At 37.6% G+C, this 20,691-nt stretch overlaps 2 protein-coding genes across 6 annotated transcripts in view; one reads left to right on the top strand and one right to left on the bottom strand.

Annotated features, from left to right (window-relative positions):
* The window catches only part of ATG3 (autophagy related 3), a 29,566-nt gene extending 20,630 nt beyond the window's left edge, over positions 1-8,936 (bottom strand). The window contains exons 1-3 of the mRNA XM_032406540.1: positions 8,464-8,936; positions 4,873-4,914; positions 1,190-1,239 (exon numbers count right to left, since the gene is read on the bottom strand). Coding sequence (XP_032262431.1) covers positions 1,190-1,239; positions 4,873-4,914; positions 8,464-8,535 — 164 coding nt within the window. The 5' untranslated portion in view covers positions 8,536-8,936. The remainder of the gene's footprint in view (positions 1-1,189; positions 1,240-4,872; positions 4,915-8,463) is intronic.
* A 122-nt stretch (positions 8,937-9,058) lies between these two features.
* The window catches only part of SLC35A5 (solute carrier family 35 member A5), a 20,520-nt gene continuing 8,887 nt past the window's right edge, over positions 9,059-20,691 (top strand). Inside the window, exons 1-5 of one of the 5 annotated variants that reach the window (XM_032406539.1) lie at positions 9,059-9,282; positions 10,090-10,238; positions 14,527-14,625; positions 16,331-16,461; positions 19,019-19,086. In XM_032406539.1, the coding sequence (XP_032262430.1) occupies positions 10,109-10,238; positions 14,527-14,625; positions 16,331-16,461; positions 19,019-19,086 (428 nt within the window). In that variant the 5' untranslated portion in view covers positions 9,059-9,282; positions 10,090-10,108. The other 4 variants (XM_032406535.1, XM_032406538.1, XM_032406536.1 and 1 more) reach the window with 4 other exon arrangements.

The raw sequence follows: 20,691 nt of genomic DNA on the forward strand, positions 1-20,691 counted from the left end.
TATTAACTCAATTTTAAATATGAAACAGAAATACACATAAGGAAGACAAGGGCATAAAAATAAATGAACCTGACATTTTGGCCTTTCTTGGTACATTAAGAAATAGTGTTCTAAAAGATAAAGCGCAATTGATAAAAAGCTGTAAAACAATTTTGGTTATGAGTCAAATATAAAAATTGAGAAGAGAATAGGCCACATCTAAAAGAGAGTTCCAACTTTGGCTTAAAATAGTTTTAACTATTTATATGAAGGAAAACATTATCAGTTCTAACTTTATTTAGAAACCCTGCTCCCAAATTAAAACTGTACCTTTCAACCACAACTGAAAAAGTGTCACTAAGGGAATTAAAATAAAAAGAAAAAAGGATATAACAAGTTGAACCATTTATATCCAAACAAGATGATAATTCCAAAACAATTCTAGCCTAATTAAAATAGCTCTGCCAGTATTGGGATCACTTTTTCAGCCACAGTCAGGTGGTTTTACCCTAAGTACTTAAACATAATGAAACAGCATTTGTTTTAAAACATTCTCTTATTATTCAGAATATTTAAAATATGTTATGAGATCTGCTAAGTTGCTTAAATTACTTTTTTTAAATTAACTTTTACAATAAAAAAAGTTAATGAAAAAAACAAAAATGTAAAGTATATTACCAGCAGATTTCCAGTTACGGCCTTTAATGAGTATCATGAACTTTCCCTTTCAACTAATTCCTAAAGTGGGAGCATACTTTTGAACCTTATAGAAGGTCTTATGATTAAAAAACCTAAGACTTTGCAAAATATCTGCATTTATTAATGTTATAAAAATATTCAGTAAACATTTCAGTTTGAAAAAAATGAGCTGGTCAAATTTATTAAACTCTTGAACATTATTTTTTAAAGATCCACCACAAAATCAGACCTAGACACTATAGAGAAAGGGAGTACTAATAAAGAAGTAAAGGCATTTATCTTAAAAATGTCTCTTTTATTCTAACAGAGCAAAACAAAATAGGTATAACAGCCAATTTGTCAGCCTTTATTTTACCTTAAGTATCACTGGCACACTGCTTAACAGAAAAATCTACTAGAACAGAGTTAAATTGGTCATTCTAAGGTTCGTGCCCTCAACCATTTTGCAAACTGCCACAATTATAAAGTCATACCTTTTACTAATTTCTATTCCTCACTCAAGATTACTTACCATTGCCACGTTGGACAGTGGTGGACTAAGTGATCTCCAGCTGCCACAAACTATTTAGAATTGAAAAGGAATATAAAAGAAAAAGGAAAAAAAAAAATTGAACATCACTGAGTGTAAGATGATAAAAAACCGAAGTGATCATCCTGTGTAAGCTTGATACCCAATAATCATACAAATGCAAACAGCAACAAACTTGCTCTACTAGTCTGATGATTTTTGATTATTAAACTGCAAAATTTTTTACATCCATAAAATTTAAATTTTGCAAGAAAAAACACTGAGTGCTATTTATTTAAATTCAATTTTTATCATTGGATTAAATAATGCCAAAAGGATACAGTATTATGAAATGAATAAAGGTAACACTGCAGGATTTAAAATGTCAAAACCATTTTATGGATAAATAAGATGAAGACAGATTCCTGCTAGGGGCTTAAAACTCAATGAAGATCTTTGAGAAAAACTACTAAATAGATAAAGGCCTATGATGTAAGGAGTTTATGACATCACAGTGCACATTTCTCTCTCTTTTTCACGTTAACAAGAGTGAAAAATGTAATGCCAAACAATGGGGAAAGTTAGAAGCTTTTGGATTGACTCAGAAAATACCAACACAGTTAAGAAATTGAATCCTCTAACACCTTAGACTTTCTGGGCAGGCTGAACATTGCAAAAGTTTTTGTTTTTCTTCAGAAATCAAAAACAGACTCAGGAAGAAAGAGTTTAACCTTTTGAGAATTTCCATTATACATGAGCATGAACTGACCTTACTGTAAGACAGAAATCCTGCTTATTCTTGAGAGCAGAAAATGAAAGAAAGTCTCTTAAGCATGACTGCAGTGTCCCAACTCAGGCAATACAGACACATACTTTCCTAATTACTTCTATTTCATAATAGCTCTAACTTAAATTCATGTATTTTCATGGTTAATTACACAGCAAAAAAATACAGTATCTTTAATCTTCTACTGTTTGTCTCAGAAAAGAATTTCTATATATAATACTCTATTTTCATTTAAGAGAGTAAAAATTTTATAAAATAAGTTTTCTAAGAGTAATTTCTTTCAAGAGATACATTAACAAGATTTAACAGCATATTCCCAACAGCAACTTTTCAAATGTTTCTATTCTTGTATTTTAAAGAATCTTATTATTATTTCAACTAGTTAGGTAAAGACAAAAACCCAAATAAAAACAATACTCCCTCCCAAAGTTTTAAGCATTTTAGGTCGCTGTAACCAAATGCTACCTTTACCTTTAACTCTGTGGTTACCAGGAACTAATTTATCACCACCAAAAAAGTATTAATTCAACAAAATGCAAGCAAAACAAAGAGTTAAAAATTTAAAAATTCTTTAATGATATTGCCTTGTCACAAGACTCTAATATTTTATTCTCTGGCACCTCTAGTAGCATCTATTAAAAAAAGAATAGGAGCACCTGGCTAGCTTAGTCAGTTGAGCATCAACTTACATCTTGGGGTTGTGAGTTTCAGCCCCACGTTGGGTGTAGAGATTACTTAAAAAATAAATAAAATTTTTTAAAAAATAACAAAACACTAGAAGGTAAGAAAAACTATAAAAGAGCATAGAATTGCACAGATAATTAGTACATGTGTATATCTGCCCTCTTTAACAGTGGCCATTATTGCACGCTTCATATGCTCAAATGAAACAAAATGTAAGGCAGACTCAAATTTCTCAATTCTCAGTATCGCTTGCAGTAGCTTTCTCTCAGTGATTAAATATTATACAATACTGAATAACTCCAAGATAGAACCAGTTATTAACATTTTGGTCAGCAACTTTATCCTTCAAGCTATTCTACTACTAATACTCTACTTAAATCATACATATGTATATTAAAGTAATTTTAGTCAGGCAATTCTGTATTAGATAATGCCTACCCCTCTTTTTAAACATAGTACTTCCAACAGCTCTCCATGAAAACACAGAGAGAGCTGGAGGATAAGAGCCAGAAGCCCAGAAACAGTAAGAGAAAACAAATAAATAGATCACCTCAGTAGATCTTTTATCCAAAGCAAATTATGTCTTGTTTTCCTCCTCTAGACTCATTCTAATCTAACTCAATCCCGTAACCGTGCTCTATCTCAATCCAGCATTATGTGGTTGGTACCCTGCTAAGCTAGTTTTGCCTTGCATTTTTTTTAAAAAAGGAGGAAATTCATAAACCACTTAATGATACAGTTAAGTGTTATTCATTCTATGGTTAGTAGCTGTTTTAAAACAGCTTCAGTCTATCCAATGACCACAGACTTGCATCTCTAACTCCAACCACCTATTTACCAATTAGTCATCTTCCCATAGATAAAGCCAAAGAGTGCAAGAAGAACAGCATACTTTCATCCCTCCTCCTGATTTCAAATAGTTTTAAGAGCCAAGTCTAAATTACACCTCTGTTTGGCAAGAAAGTTAACAATACCAAAACTTAGTTTTATGTGGCATTCAAGGTATTAAACTCATGGTGCCTAAGGTAGAATAGGTCCTTTAGAGAATGTCTAGCCAAAATCCCTCATTTTACAAACAAGGAAACATGACTGTCAAAGCTTAGATTTGCCCAAGTCAGAAAAGGAGAAATTAAGAGAAATGGGCCTAGAAGGCAAATCCCCTATGTTCTTTCTATACCACCATGTGTCTTCATTAAAAATAAAGATAATTTTAGATAAAAGATCAATTCAGTGCACCATCCTCAGAACTCACAAAGATTTGGGACTCAAAAGATTCCATCACAATTGAAAACTGAAAGATCAGTTGATTCTTAGGCTTGAGGTCTTAGATCTGGCAATAGCCAGATCATAAAATATGCCCCAATTCAAAATGTTTCTTTCAATACAGTAAGTAAAATTCTATTGCCAAATAAGTGGTATTTTTAATGAAAGTTAAAGGTGAAACTTAAAATAAATTCTTTGCTATTTATTAAGACTAAAAAATAAGTCTGATGCAACCGTAACTATTCATGAAACTGGGATGTAAAAGGATGTTTAGAACAGTATTTATTTCTCTAAGGATAACAAAACAAACTACCTAACGGAAAGAGAACACTTTTATTATATAGATTTGGTGACCAAGTAAAATGATTCCTCAAATTATTCCTTCAAATAATTCTATGTTAAAAGTTCAATAAAACACAACTCATCTATAAAATAGACATCAGTTTCAGTATTAAGCAGATTCAACATTACTTGGTTAATAGAAAAAATGAAAGAATTGTGAGAAAAAAATCAGCATTATGTAGCAATAAAATATTTAAGCTAAATACTGAAAGAAAATTTAATATCCAAGCAGAGAGCCAAAGTTTCCAAATGAAAAGCCACAAAAACTCATGTTTGATATAGACAGAGGCAAGACAACAGCAAACACCACAGAGCCCACTGTATAGCCTCAATGTAACACAAATATGAGTGGAGGGTAAACAACCATCAGAATCTTTTCCATTCCCTCTCCCACCTCCATTTCTAAATAAAGAGGAACTATAAAGAAATATGAGAAGTGGCAAACTGAGAGAGAAGTTACATCCTCTCTTATGGGAAGTACAAATCCCTATAAAATTGCTAATATAGTCAAAAGAATCAAGATTAAAGTTTAAGATGTTTCCTTAGAAAGCCAAAAAACCACCCAGGTAAATATAAAATATAATAGCTTCAGAATATCTTTAACACTCACCTCTTCTGGGGTGATAACACCTGTTTCCTTAAACTTTGATTCCTAAAGAAAGCAAAAATAACGTATTATTTTTCACTTTCAAATTAAAAATGTTTGTGGGCAAGTATCTGTCTGGCACCCTTCCAGGCAACAGAGCACATACAAAAAAGAATCTATTACTGGTACCTGACCCCAAGGAATATACAAGTCTAATGAAGGTAACTGACATGAAAATAATTACAATGCAATTTGATCAGTGCTATAATAGAGCAAAGCTCTTTGGAAAAACATTAAGCCTTACAATGATTTTGTGAAATGACCAAATATCTTTATTTTACAGAACAGTAAAAATGTCTTAAAAATGTTTAGGGAAATTTTACTATTCAGCCAACATCTCCAACATCTCATTTCAATTGAGTAACACTAGAAAATCTAGAAGTCATAAATCATTTAATCCTTTTTCATGATTTATTTAATTTTTTTAAAGACTTTATTTATTTATTTGAGAGAGAGAGACAGGGAGAGAGGGAACACAAGCAGGGGGAGTGGGAGAGGGAGAAGCAGGCCCCCCGCGGAGCACGGAGCCAGATGCCGGGCTTGATCCCAGGACCCCAGGATCATGACCTGAGCCGAAGGCAGACGCTTAACGACTAAGCCACCCAGGTACCCCAATCCTTTCCCATTATTATCTCCAAGATATTGATAAAATATTCTCTCCTCTAAAGCAAAGATGCTATTTACCAAATATTTCTAAATTTTAAGTTAAATGTTAAGATTTTGTAGTACAGTCTACAAAAATGAAAGGATTCATTGATGAACATCATTCATTCAACAAGTATTTACCGAATAACCACTATGTGCCAGGCACTATTTGAAGTAAGGGGGATATAGGAGTAGATAAAATAGACCAAACTCAGCCTTATCCTCATAAGGAGTTTAAACTCTAGTGGAGTGAAAAAGCCAAATGGTAATGAAAACCACAAGGAAAAAAATGAGGCAGCTAGGAAACTGGTCAGGGGTGGAGGGAGAGTGATGGCTATTTAAAATAGGATGGTGGGGCGCCTGGGTGGCTCAATTGGTTAGGTGGCCAGCTCTTGCTTTCTGCTCAGGTCATGATCTCAGGGTCCTGGGATGGAGCCCAGGGCATGGTGCCCAGGGCATGGCAGGCTCCATGCTCGGGGCGGGGGGAGTCTGCTTGAGGATTCTCTCTCTTCCTCTCTCCGTCTGCCCCTCCCTCCTCTTGCTCACACATGTACTCTCTCTAAAATAAATAATCTAAAAAAAAAAAAAAATAGGGATGCCTGGGTGGCACAGTCGGTTAAGTGTCCAACTCTTGGTTTCGGCTCAGGCCTGATCTCAGGATCATGAAATCAAACCCTGCATCAGGCTCCATGCTGGGTGTGGAATCTGCTTGAGTTTCTCTCTCCCTCCTCCCCACCTCTCTATCTAAAATTAAAAAAAAAAAAACTAAAACAAATAAATAATAAATAGGATGGTTAAGAAAACGAAGGTTTCACTGATAGGTGACTACTGACCAGAGACCTTAAAAAAATGAACAAGGCACAAGGCTGTAAAAGAGCACTTTAGGCAGATGGTGCGCCGAGTACAAAAACCTGAGGCAAGAGAGTATTTAATGGAGTAACAAAGAGGTCAGACTAGCTCAAGTAAAAGTGAGCAAGGAACAAAGCTACATTGAGATAAGGGCTTCTATCAATCAAGTAGAGGATTGAAGATCATTGTAAGGACTTTGGTTTTTACCGTACCTTGACTTTTCTTAATTTCTACTTGCTAGGATAAGTCATTGTTTTCTTTCCGAAGGATTTAGTTTTTCCTTCTTATGTCTAGTAGGAAACTACAAGGATCCTCTCTGTAAACAGGGACGGGCAAGGAGAGGGTCAGTAATTCTGCTTTCCTTATTACTGAAAATACATACTGACAAATATATACTAACAAGCTAACACTCTCCAGTTTGGAGAATAAGCAAAATGACTTCTCAAAACATAATTCTGTTATAAGTTCGATAAAATACAACTGGCCAATAAAACAGAAGTTTGTTTTTAAAGACTTTATTTATTTGACAGAGAGAGAGAGAGAGAGCACAAGCAGGAGGAGCAGCAGGCAGAGGGAGAGGGAGAAGACGACTCCCCGCTGAGCAGATAGCCAGATCCCAGGCCTGATCCCAGGATCATGACCTGAGAGGAAGGCAAGATGCTTAACCAACTGAGCCACCCAGGCGCCCCTGAAACATTAGTTTAATGTTTAATTTGGGAACTTTTTTTTTACTCTTTCTCTCTGAAACTAAAGAGTTTAACAATCGTGTATTATTTAAATGCTGCATATCTAGGTAGACATGTTTCTGAAAAATGACATGCAAAAGAATCATTTGATTCAAACATCAAAATTATTTTCAATTTCAAAGTTGACTAATATTAATTACAAAGAATTTCACAGTAAAAAATATATAAGCATAGCAAGAGTTGGAATTTTCATTTATAAACTTTTCTTTTTTTGTTTTAAACTTGGCCCAACAAGCTATCATTTTAAAATCAGTCTTAGGAATAAATATTAAAAAAAGTACATGACTAACATTTCCCTTTGTCATGGAAAGGGAGCAAAGTAAAACTATCCACTATTCTTCTTAGCATACTAGAATAACTTATTATAAAGAAGACCAACCATATCCAAGGATATTTCATCCCCACAATAAGATCTGTAAAATTTTCATTGAAAGCTTAAAAAAATAAAAGCACTTAAGCAAGAACTCCCTATTCAAGAAATTTCTTCTCATTGCTCACTTATCAGAAAGGAAAAAGTTACAATGACAAAAAACTTATAAGACTTATAAAACTTGAATGTACTTCTAGAAATTTATCTCTGAAAATTAAAGTCACTGTTAAAATAGCTAATCTGTTACTACTTTTACCTTAAAAACGCTGTATTATTGACAAAGAAAAAAAAAGAGTAAATATAGGAGGATCAAGCTGCTGGTTATCAACAAAGAAGTACAGGATTTACAAATAGTTTTCGGCTATTTTAAAAACTCGGAAAGGGAAGTTCTGCCTGTTAGTTGGGTTCAATGATGCTGACAGAGATAATGTTGCAATTCACCTTGTTCCTCTGAAATCTAACAAGAGGGGACCTCAGTCACAACTTACTATTTCAAGCTCCTAATTATAAGAGACTTTCTATGACATTTGAAAGAAAATAGTGACATGTCATTTTACTACCAAATATTGATTTCGTTTTTAAAAAGATAAGCAAAACTAAAAAGTTTAAAAGACTTCCAATGTTAAGATTTATGTTCTCAAATCTACTTAGCTGCCGACCACCTTCCAACTTGACGTACCCAGACGCGCCGGGTTCTGACGGGTGGCGACAGCAATGCGCACACGGCGTCGCTCCAAGTTTACCTGAATTCAGAGCCCGAAAGCCCTAGAGAACAGCTCGGTAAGACCTCCGGTAGGGCTGCACCCTTTCCTGTGTCCCACCCTTACCACCTTCCTACACTTTTCCCCGCCGGAGAACACGGTGTCCCTCCCGGCGCCGGGTCCTCAATCCCTGCGGAGTTGAGCGTGTACCTGACCAGCCCATGGCAAGCCCGGCCTGGCTTACCTTGAGGACCGGGGTCAGGTACTCAGCCACTTCCAGTGCTTTTCCCTTCACCGTGTTAATCACATTCTGCATCCTGGGGCCGGAGAAGCGGCCGGCCCCGCAACGGGGCGGGAAGGGCAGCCGGGGAACGGACGGGAGTCAGAAAAAATCCCCGCTGCCGCCGACGCGCATCAGCACCCGGCCGGCGGCACCCAAGGGGACGGGACGCGACGGGACGCGACGGGACGGACCGGACGAGGGGGAGGGGCGGCCGGCGCCAATCGCGAGGGCAGGGCGCGCGCTGCTCGCCACCCAGGCAGTTCGCGGCGGACCGGGCCAAGGTGTCACCTGGCCGCGAGGGAGGGCGGCGGGGACAAGGGGAGAGTTAGGAGAGGCGGGCGCACGCGCACCCCTCGCCTTCTCGGGAGCTGTCTTCTCCCCCTTGCTTCACTCGCGCCCCTTCCGGCTTCCCCTTCTCTCTCTTGCCGTAGCTCCGCCGCCACCTGGGCCTCACGTGACTCAGGACTCTCCCGACACGTGACGCGAGAAAGGGCGCGCTGGGGCGGGCTCAGGCCGCTTCTTCCCTCCTTCCGGAAGCGTAACACTGAACGCGCCTGCGCAATGGGTACCAGGTCCGCTCTTTCCCGGTTGGGACGTTATTGTGCTTTTTGTTCCGGAATAGGAGGCTCCGGGGCGGAGGCTTTTTAGCTTTTCTTTCCTTCCCATAGCTTCCCCAACTATGGACCCTAAAAGCTACTGCTGCTTCTGCGGAGTTACACAGTTACTGCCTCAGCTCTAGGATGTGCGCTCCTCCACTAAAAACCCTTCGGACGGACAGAAGTAACCTCACCCAGCTGGCAAACAAGTGCGCGTGCGTATGAGGGGAGGGCGCCCCGCTCGAGATAACTACTGCGCATGTGACAAGAAGGATTCCCCCCCCCGCCCCCCCCCCCCGTTGAGGGAAACCTGCCTTCCTAGCGTACATCTTTGACCTCTACGCTTGCGCGCAGGTGGGCTGTCCGTATTGACGTTTCAAGCCCGTCTGTCTCCGATGTTCCAGGCCCTGTGCACCATCCCTGCAGTGGGAGGCTGTGGAGGAGTTACCCTGCCTAGAGGTTTCCTCAACATATCAAAAAGACGACCTTAGAGGCATTGATTTTTAAGCTCTCTTATGCTTTTACCACTAGTTAAGTATAAATTCACAGCACTGTTTCAAATATTTCCATTTGGCTCATTATTGTAACGAAATCTTTCCCAGCAAGTCCTTTTCCCACTTTCTAGAGAAGTGCTGCTACTGAGGAGAACAATAGAAATCTGAAATTCTCTTCTAGAGCAAAGTTGCTAATAGGAATGGAAGTTAAAATTGCTTTCTGCAGAATTCTGCAGCCCTAAAGTGTCAGTTGCTCACTTGCTACTTTGGGCAGCACTTATAATCTGGCACTGCCTTTTCTGTCTCTCGAGTTTCCCCTCCTATCAGGCTCTTTCATTTTTTCCCCATTTCCTCTTGTTCTCCTCAGTTTTCTTGGTTTTGATATAACCATAGCCGGAAATCTACATCAGTTCTTTTCTGTTCTTCACTAATCAGTGGTATTTGTGCTATGCTTTTCTGCCTGCAGCGTTGCTCACAAATATGTTCTTTTCTTTAAGGCAATTAAAAAACAGTGGAATGGAAAGCAAGTGCTGTGGTCATCCCATGTTCTGCTCCTTGTCAACAATGTATACATTCCTGTTAGGCACCATATTCATTGCTTTAAGCTCAAGTCGAATCCTACTGGTAAAATATTCAGCCAATGAAGGTAAGTTAAGACTTGGAATATATGGAGCACTTCTATCTAATCACACATTATGTCTCCTGTGTTTGGTCTCCTTATGTGTAAAATAGAGATAATACCCTTTCAGGTACTCTGCTTCATGTAAATGATAAAGTATGTTTAAATTTGATTCTGTAACCTCTCATTCCTGAGCAAGAAAAATTTGATGCTGAATGAAATTTGGATTAGTCAAGTGCAGTGCTGAGCCCTTTAGAGAACAGATAATAACATCTGACTGTTGCTTTAATCAACAGATATCTCTGGGTCTGTAGCAGTACGTGTAATTATAACTTACTTTGAAATAGGAGCATATATATGGTCACTTGGCATTTGTGAGGTACTGTCTTAATTACTATACCAGTGTGGCAGTAGAGATTATTAGCTTTGAAATTATTAGCTCAAGAAGTCTTCTGGTTGGGTTTTTTTTGTTGTTTCTTTGAGAGAGAGCTTGTGTGTGCATGGTGTCGGGGAGGGGGCCAAGGAAGGGGGAAAGAGAGACTCTTAAGTAGGCTCCATGTGTGGTGCAGAGCCCAATGCAGGACTTGATCTCAAGACCCTGAGATCATGACCTGAGCTGAAATCAAGAATCAGACACTTAACCAAGTGAGCCACCCAGGTGCCCCTTCTGTTTTTTTGTTTGTTTTTTTTTAATGTAGGAATTTGTATTTAAATAAACAGTTTATTTCTACAAAGCTGTATTGAGAACCTTTCACTAGTTATTGAGGACACACAAAGTCATGACATCACGACCCTTAATGGTTTGCTTGTGGAGTCCAATGTGTATATAAGTCTCTACTTTGGGGGCACCTGGGTGGCTCAGTTGTTAAGCGTCTGCCTTCGGCTCAGGTCATGATCCCAGAGTCCTGGGATCGAGCCCCACATCGGGCTCCCTGCTCTGCAGGAAGCCTGCTTCTCCCTCTCCCACTTCCCCGCTTGTGTTCCCTCTCTCGCTGTGTCTCTCTCTGTCAAATAAATAAATAAAATCTTTAAAAAAAAATAAAAAAATAAGTCTCTACTTTGGTTAACATTTATTTCTCGGGCACTAGGCCAAGTATTAAGTAGCAGTGTTCAAACTGTGTAAGACATAGACATTGTTCTCAAGAACTCGGTTTATTAGGAGAGCCGTACGTGTGAAACATCATGAAAATATGGTAGAATAAATGCAGTTCTATATCAAAGATGCAGAGATAGTTTAGATTAGGAAGTGATATATTCTGTCTGGGAGAGGATGGTATGGAGTGCAAAGGGATCAGGGAACACTCCCTGATAAGGCGAAGTTGATCCACAAGAAGACCAGTGGTCAGGGGTATTCAGAACAGAAGCAACAATCCATAAAAATGAATAGATACGTTAAAAAAAAAAAAAGATTAATTGTGAGAACATGTACTTCAGAATTACTGAGCAAAAAGTTTAAGGACTTGGAGGAGAGGGGCAAGGAGTGCTTGACTAGAGAGGAAAGTTATGATCAGATACTTAAGGACTTCATATGCCATGCTAAGGAGCTGGAACTTTGACTTTATTCTCTAGGCCCTAGAGTCTGGGGGGTGGGAATGCTTGAAGATTATAAACAAAGTGAGAGAGACTGTTACGGTAGCTGGATAGAGGATGGACTCGGGAAGAGACTGGAAGCAGAGTAGCCAGTCGAGGTTATTGCAAATTCAAGCCACAGATGAAGAAGACTAACCAAGGCTTTTGAGGTAGAAATAGAGAAGAGAGGATAGATTAAAAAAAATACTCTAAACATAGAAAAGCCGGGACTCCGAGAATGTATTGAATATGGAGACTAAAGAACATGAAATACTCTATAGCTCAAAGGTTTCTGGTTTGAGGTGCTAAGTAGATTGATGGTGTTCTCAGCTCAGACGGAAGCTATTAGTAGAAAGAAGCAGGTTGGCCAGAATTTAGAAAGATTACAGAGTTTTAGTTAGGTACCTTCCATGAGGCCAGGAGCTATGTCCTTGTTCATTGCAATATTCTGCACTATCTAGCACATCACATACGTGAAGGAAATACCAATTAAATTCATACATAGAAGGTAGTTATTCATGTGGATATGTTTAGTGAGCATTAAATGTTCCAGAATACAGATTTGGAGACATTAATATTAAATTGACATTTACAACCATAGGAGCAGAGAGCTCATTCAGGGTAAGCATGCAGAAGGAGAAAATAAGAGCCAAGGATAGAATTACTAGGAATGCTAACATTTAAGAGCCATGCCGACACTCAGATGTTAAGAAAGAATCATTAGAGAAATAAGAGAACTAAATGCACATGATTATAGAAGGGAAGGAAATGAGTTTGGAGACAAAGGAAATAGTATCATCATAATAAGATAGGGATTAAAGCGTGCCCTTTGGAATTAGTAATTAGAAGATGTTTGGTAATCTCAGAGACTAGGTAGTTTGAATAAAGTGATGGGATCAGAAACCAGATTGCTTGGGAATAAGACCTGAATGGAAAGTGTTAGGTAAAAGGGAGATAATGAATGTTGGTGCTATTTTAGGGAAAGAAGGAGAAAGTATGGTAGCTGGGGCAGAGGTAGGATCTTATATTTTGGGTTTTTTTTGGATAGGACAGTTTGAGCATACTTACAGGCCAAGGGGAGGAAGCCATTTAATAGAAGACAGAGGAAGTACTTATTGGAGCAAAGTTCCTGAAGAGAAAGGAAAGTTTTAAAGGGGAGAATGGGTCATAATGGATCATGGCCCCTTTCTTCGGACTAAATGGAGCCCAGTAAGGATGGATGCAGTGTAAATAAGGTGTATGCGTGAGGGCAGAAGGTAAGCGCAAGGAGGCCCAATGTGATGCTGAGTCACAGTTTGGGATCTACCATGACAGAAATACAATTTAAAAATAAATAAAAGCCAAAGTGAGTTCTAGAGCAGTGGCAAGAATTTGAGAGCTGTAATCTGAAGGCCTCTCCCCCGTTCTTGTTGTGTGCATGTTCGCTTGTGTGTATCATAGAGATTAGTCCAAAGTAATTATTAGCAGGTAGTAGAGTGTGATCTCAGCCTAGCTTTAAGCTCAGAGAAGGGAGAAGTTTTAATGAGGCTTCAAATGATGGAGAAAGTTTAACAGGCAAGTATTAAATTCAGGTGAACATTTATTAAGTGCAGAATACTGTTACCTGCCAGTTATGAAGATGACTAACGTGGGCCCTTTCTCATAAGAAGCTTAGATTCTAAGGTAAGACATACACAGAAGTAACTATAATACAGTGGGACAAGTACTGCTATAAAGGTTTATAGGTAGTGCAGCAGAATCCGAGATGAACAAAGAATTGACTATGCTTATGTTGAGAAGGTCAAGGGAAACCACAGAAAAAAGAAAAAAGGTGTTCTGGATAGAAAGAATGCTGAGCTGGCATTTTCCCTCTGTACTTGGCCAGTTTTGGTTTTTCATATCATGACCAAGGGAAACAAGCAAATGTTTCAAAAGGGGGGATAATGCATTCCTTAAAATAGGACCTAACAAAGTTTGTTTGTTCCTGGCAAAATTGTACAGCAAGTTGTTTGTCAGCATTTGGAATGGACAGAGGTAACAGCTAAGACCAAGGCATACTGACCTAACCTCATTTCCTAATTAAATTTGACTTGTAAGTTAAGACCCATCTTCCCAACTCATCAGTGGGTTTGGATTATGTCACATATTTCCTCCCAGCCCTAGAGGTAGCCAGAGCCCTGGGCAGTTGCGTCTTGGCTCTAATAGCTTCCTTCTTTTACCCCAAGGTACTGTTTATCCCAGAGTGCCAAACAAATAACGTTTTCTATACATGCCACGATGCGAAACAGATGGGACTACTCTAAGGAAATATCACAGACTGTGTACCTTGATTCTAGCAAGGCAGACAAGTCACACAAGAGGAACCATGAGCTGGGTCCTAATTCAGCCAGATAAATCCATAGCTTTTGAGGAGTCAGGCCCTGAGTGCTAATTAGTGGTCAATTTAGAAGCCCATCTCTAATGCCATACCCCAAAGCCTTCTTTGCCCATAGCCTTAACCTCCTCCACATATTTATCAGCAACTTGGATGAAAACATCAGAAGGCTGTTTATCAAACTCAAGAATAATAAAACACTGAATGTCATAGGGATGGCTAAAACATTAGGTGAACAGATTAAAAAATCCAAGAGAGAACAAAGCCAACTGGATTGAAGTTTAATATAACCAGTATTAAAATCTAGCTTTTAAAAACAGCTATAAATTATTAACTGTATATAAGCATTATGTAGAACAAAATTTATAGTTAAAAAAATTTGTTACATTTCAGAAAACAAGTATGATTATCTTCCAACTACTGTGAATGTGTGCTCAGAATTGGTGAAGCTAGTTTTCTGCATGCTTGTGTCATTCTGGGTTGTAAAGAAAGGTAAGTCCTGAAGTGGTACTCTATACTTGTTAAAAATCACAGAATCAAAACATTTTAGAACTGAAAGGAACATTCAATGTCATTTAGTCTAGCCCACTAATTTTATATATATGAGGACACTAACATAACAAACTTAGGTATGATTACTGCTGTTTTGCAAGTGGAGAAACAGGCCCAAAGAGAAAATGTTATGCAGTGGTGGGTAGGAAGGGGCAGGGCCAGGACTTCAGCCCACATTTTCCTCGTGTCTTGGCCATTGCTCTGCCGTGTTACTTGTTCCTTTGTTGGGTCACACAGCGAGTTAGTTTTTATTCAAATTCAGGATTTTCTAAATCACAGCTGTCTGATTTGATATGTAGCATATTGCCAAAACAGCCCCCATTTCCTACAGGGGAGGTAGTATAGTGGATTGGAGTCAGAGAGACTATATTCTGGGGCAGATTATTTTAACTTCCCTGACTTCTAATTTCATCAGTTATCGAGCAGAGATACTCATCCCTTCCTCACATCTAAAACATTTGGCCTTTTGTGGCTCTTCATATGTATTATGTATTAATTCTCCACCTTAGTTCCCCAATTCTTGAGCCTTAGCACATTCTATTCTTTAATCTGCCCTCACATGTGAGGTAAACAGAATTTAAAGTATTAACGGTCTTTTCCAGGAAGATTTCTTTTTATTCTTAAAAGTTTCAATTTGTGCAAAGTTTCTAGTTGGAATACATTTCTTAATCTCATGAAATTTATGTGTTATTTGCAGGGCTTATATTTAAATTTTCTATTTTTGCAGGTTATTTTACATTCTCTTGTTATGGTACCTTCCTAAGTTTTTGGAAATCTGGAGATGGGATCATAACTCATATGAGGATTAGTAAAATTCAGTTTTCTCTACTCCTACATTATAAATTTTTGCCTGGTATCTTCTTTTCCTGATCCACCCCCCCCCTCCGAGGGGGAAGAAAATCCCAGCATAAATACTTGATTTTTTTTTTTTTCCTCTATATTCTAACATCTAGCTCTCTCTCTTGGCTTTAGGCTCTCATAGTAGTAAGAGAAACCTTAGGTATCCTGAGATGTTCCAAGTGATGTTTCAAGTTAACAGGAATTAGGTATTCCTAAGGGTGTTGCTGATTGTCAGTGATGAGGCAGGGTAGTTGGTGGGTTGAAGAAAGAGAGACAATATGAAATCCTACATTGCCTTTGATTTCTTAAGGCTAATAGTCACTGATGAAAGCAAGTTCATAAAGCCTCTTTCAAAGAATTGTATCAGTAATCAAATACTGATACAATTGTTGATTAAATGATAGGACTAATAGAGAAAAAAAAAAGATCATACAAACAGAATGCATATACTACATTAAAGCAGGTATAGGACGAAGTAGTGCACATTCTATTCTTTAATCTGCCCTCACATGTGAGGTAAACAGAATTTAAAGTATTTAAATTCCATGAACCCTGGTGAGTTCTGAAACTGCTTTCCATGTCTAGTTGGAAAGAGTTAGAGATGCATGGAAGTTTTGGGGCAAAGAGCTCTGATGTTTTGTTTATTCTCTGCTCTGGCATGGAAAGCAGTTTCAGAACTCACCAGGGCAGCCAGGCTGCTTGGTTATCTTTTTTTTTTTCTCTATTAGTCCTATCATCCCACTCTAAAAATATGGGCATTCTCATCAAGATCCTTTGTTTATTGCTGTCTTTCTTTCTTTAGAAGATCATCAAAGTAGAAACTTGAGATGTGCTTCCTGGAAGGAATTCTCTAATTTCATGAAGTGGTCCATCCCTGCCTTTCTTTATTTCCTGGATAATTTGATCGTCTTCTATGTCATTTCCTACCTTCAGCCTGTAAGTAAATATAGATAATAGCACTGGAAAAATACAGAGAAATGAATCCCAGAACTAATCTTTTTTATCATTTTCATTGTCAGTGTTAGTTTCTCTTTGCCCCCAGTGGTCTTCCTGAGGTTTGACCAGAATCATCTGAATATGGTACAATCTGCTTGCCACATTCTCTCTCTGTTAAAGATTGCTGTAGAAAGCTGTGCTGACTGGCAGGAGCTGGTCCCTGGCCAGTGAATGTGGAGCCGTCTCTCTGTGTGTAACCTTAGTTAGTCTGCCTGTTTGCTGAGCCATCCTATGGTTGCCAGCCTCCATTAACTTTAGCATTTAGTACCTCCAAACAGATTTCCATGATTAACTCAGAAAATCATGTACTCAGTGCACTACTTCGTCCTATACCTGCTTTAATGTAGTATATGCATTCTGTTTGTATGATCTTTTTTTTTTTCTCTATTAGTCCTATCATTTAATCAACAAGTTCCTTAAGAGTAGAAAATACATTTTCCCAGCTATAAATGCTATCTATACCTGATAATACTAGGGATGTTTCTCATCCCTCTTGGCATCCTCCATGCCAATTGAGAAATCCATTCATAATCAGAATTAAAATTTGGTCTTCTGCTTTTACATATTACTCATTTTGGGGCATGTGTATATTTTCCCCTAATATTTTATAAAATGATGATTTCTATTGCCATTGTTGCCAAAATGTGTTTTAAAGTTTCTTTAAAGAATATATGCAGGCATTTTGATGATAAATAGGATTTTTATTGGCACTGGTTCTCTATCTGAAGCCTCTTAAATATAGCCAAATCAGTTTGAGAGTGGGACAAGAAGGAGAGATCAGTAGAGCACTAAGTAGAAAACAGGAATTTGATTCTTTTGCACAATTTAGAAGCTGTGTGATTAGGCAACCCCCAACTACTGTGTCAGTTGCCCATCTGTAAAATAGAATAACATTAGAATACCATACCAACCCAAAGGCAGGAACCTGGACCGGGTGATCACCTGAAGTTCCTTTCAGCTGTGTGATCCATGTTATTAGTAAGTCTTTTGAATATTAGAATGTGTTCTCTCTTAACATTCTTCCACTTTGTTTTTCAGATCTGAGAATTCCTTTTCCCAACAACATAATTATTTGCATCAATGAGTACATAGTTGTTGTATTTTATTTAGATCAGCTCTAAATTTATATCCCTTTCCTCTGTCCTCAATATGAAAGCAAGATTGCAGCTTCCTTGTTCTTCCAGCTTATTGCTTTGCTCTTCCTTCCTGATTGTGCACAACCACAGATATTACAAAATCAGTCACATGGCATATTCTGTATATTGCTGTGCCCAAGTCTAGTTGGAAAGAGTTAGAGATGCATGGAAGTTTTGGGGCAAAGAGCTCTGATGTTTTGTTTATTCTCTGCTCTGGCATGGAAAGCAGTTTCAGAACTCACCAGGGCAGCCAGGCTGCTTGGTTAGGTGATGTGCACTGTTACTGTGATCGATCAGAGCCACTGCCCCCTCCCTCTCACCAGCCACTTACTTTCCTCCTCAGCTCTTACTCTTCTCCTACGCAGGGATTCATAAACATTCGTCTCCAGAGGACACTGAGAAATCCTTAAAACAGTGCTTCCCATGAGAAATTCAATAGAAAAACAACAATGTTGTATTCTTGGAATTTTTGCTGGTTTTTATTGGATTTATTCTTATTTCTTTAATTCACCTACACGGTAGCCATGTTTGCTGGTTATATAAGACTACTGAAAAATACTCTTTGGAGTTCAGTCAGCAAGGAAACTGACAGCAAGGAAAAAGCAGAGTGAAGTAAACAAGTAGGATTTGTTTTGAAAAATTGTTAATATTGTCAGATCCAATCATGGGGAACAATGATGAAATTTCATACTTTCCGAGCCAAAATATATACATGTTCAGATTAATATCTCATATGTGAAATATGACTGAATTCCTGGAAAGAGACCTTTATGAAATCTGGCTAACACATTTCTAAGTGTTGAGAACAATATGAATAAATCAAAGGACTGTCAAATATGAGTTTGGTATTGAATTACTGGTACTGAGTCACTGCAGTTCAACCAGGAGAACTGATTGAATTGCTACAATAGTAAAGATGCTTAAAAACCTGTACCTCAATTTTCTTACTGTATAAATTGGCCTAACACTCCTTGCCTTCCCTCCACCCCTGGAAATAGTGTGAAAAGTCTGTAAAGCACTTGAAGAGCTTGAAAAAGTATACTTCATAAGCAAGGTAGCTGTTATTTCTAGACCTGAACATTTAGTTTCTAAGCATTTCCAGATCTGCATATACAGATTATTTACACAGGCATTTGCTGAATTTAAGCATGTTTTCAAAGCCTATACAATAATTTGGTCATATCTGCATGCGTTTAACAACCAATAAAAATGGAATTTAATCCTCTAGTGAAATAGCTGCCCTAATAACCCCTCAGGTTTTTGACCAAAAAGCTCTTTTTATCAGGTGAACCAGAGAGCTGGGAGATTTCTGAAGTCACTACTTTGTTTGGATTGTAACTCTATCTTCTCCTTCTTTCTAGGCCATGGCTGTTATCTTCTCAAATTTTAGCATTATAACAACAGCTCTTCTATTCAGGATAGTGCTGAAGTAAGTAACTAGCTCTGATATCATATATCATACTTTAAAACGGCACAGCCTTATTTCAGATGATATACCCAGAGCACTGAGCCCTCCGAATCCCAGGGCCGGGATTTTATTCCTAACTGGCTTTGTGTTTTGGACAAATTGTTTAACCCATCTAGAAAGCAGCTCCAGTGCTGGCCCGTCTAAATCTTTGCAACTAGATGTATGAAAAGTTTTTTCTTAGCATCTCTGGGATGCCTGGGTGGCTTAGTCGGTTAAGCATCTCAAAAAAATAAATAAATAAATAATTGACCAGCTTATTTTAATTTTTAGTGCCAGATTTTCAACAAAGAATTCATGAGCTTCCCCCCCCCCCAGGATCTCTATACTTTAGTAGGGAACCAAGAAGTTCCTAAATATTGCTAATGCATTTGTTATTTGTAGTTTGGATATGATAAAGAGTGGCAAATTCCTTCTTAAACTACTTGAGACAGGTACATGATTTAAGCTCTGATTGACAGAGGATTTGCATGAGGACTCTAGTCAAAAGTACAATTAATAAGAATGATAGATCTTTAAACTTTTTTTAAAAATGCTGTCACCAGTGTTTCCTTTCTCCAGGAAGACCTTTGAATAAAACAAACATTTTTAAGTAAACAGGCTCTGCTACCAAGCGAAGGCCAGAACATTCTAAGATGTAATGGGATCTGGGTATTTAACTCCAGTTTAATTTGTTACTTGATGATGATAAAAATAAAATTAACTTCTTGTTATATTTGTTGTGATTGTTTTTTTTTTTAAATTTTGCGTTCACTTCCCCTTTTAATTTCTTATTTCTCAATGTGCCATGTCATAGTATGTGCTTTCATAATTTATGTGTACAGAAGGGTGAATGGCTTAGTACATAGGCACTCAGTAAATATTTGTTGAATCCATGATGGATTCAGTATATTGATTATATGGAGTTCTTGAAAGACTTTCTTTTATCCCGAGGAAGCATTCAGTTTAACAGTTGATGTGAGAGATGATGAAAAAAATGAACATTATATTTCACCCAGGTTAAAAGTTAGAGTGCACTGAAATTTGCTTTGTATCAGGTTCTTCATTTTATTTATGAATTGTGACAATAATTCAACTAGCAAGTTAATGCTAATTCCAAAATGTTTTGAAGTGTTTAAAATCAACATAAAAGTCACTTTATAGGATAAAAAGTTGGCTTCTGAGATATATAAATAAATATATATATCGGAGATATACATATATATATGTTATATATAAACAGTAATATCTTTATATTGATTCCTGTCATAAAATTGGAGATGCATGTCCATGGAGGAATAAAATTGGCCCTGCCATGTAATAAAAGGTTCATTATTTGATAAGGGAGTCTCATAAAGGGGTCTCAAAAACATGTTGGCTTTTTTTTAAGTAAAAATTTTTTTTCTGTGAAATGACAGTTTATGGGTACACGTGGTATTATACTTACGTTATACAATACATAAGTATTAAAAAAAAAAAAAAAAAAAAAAAAAAAAAAAAAAAAAAAATAATTTAAAAAAAAATTAAAATTTAAAAAGAAAAATTAAAAAAAAAAAATATAAAAAAATAAATTACCCCCTTTACATCTTA

The sequence above is a fragment of the Phoca vitulina genome, unplaced genomic scaffold (genome assembly GCF_004348235.1).
Source record: "Phoca vitulina isolate PV1807 unplaced genomic scaffold, GSC_HSeal_1.0 scaffold8, whole genome shotgun sequence".
Classification (NCBI taxonomy): Eukaryota; Metazoa; Chordata; class Mammalia; order Carnivora; family Phocidae; genus Phoca; species Phoca vitulina.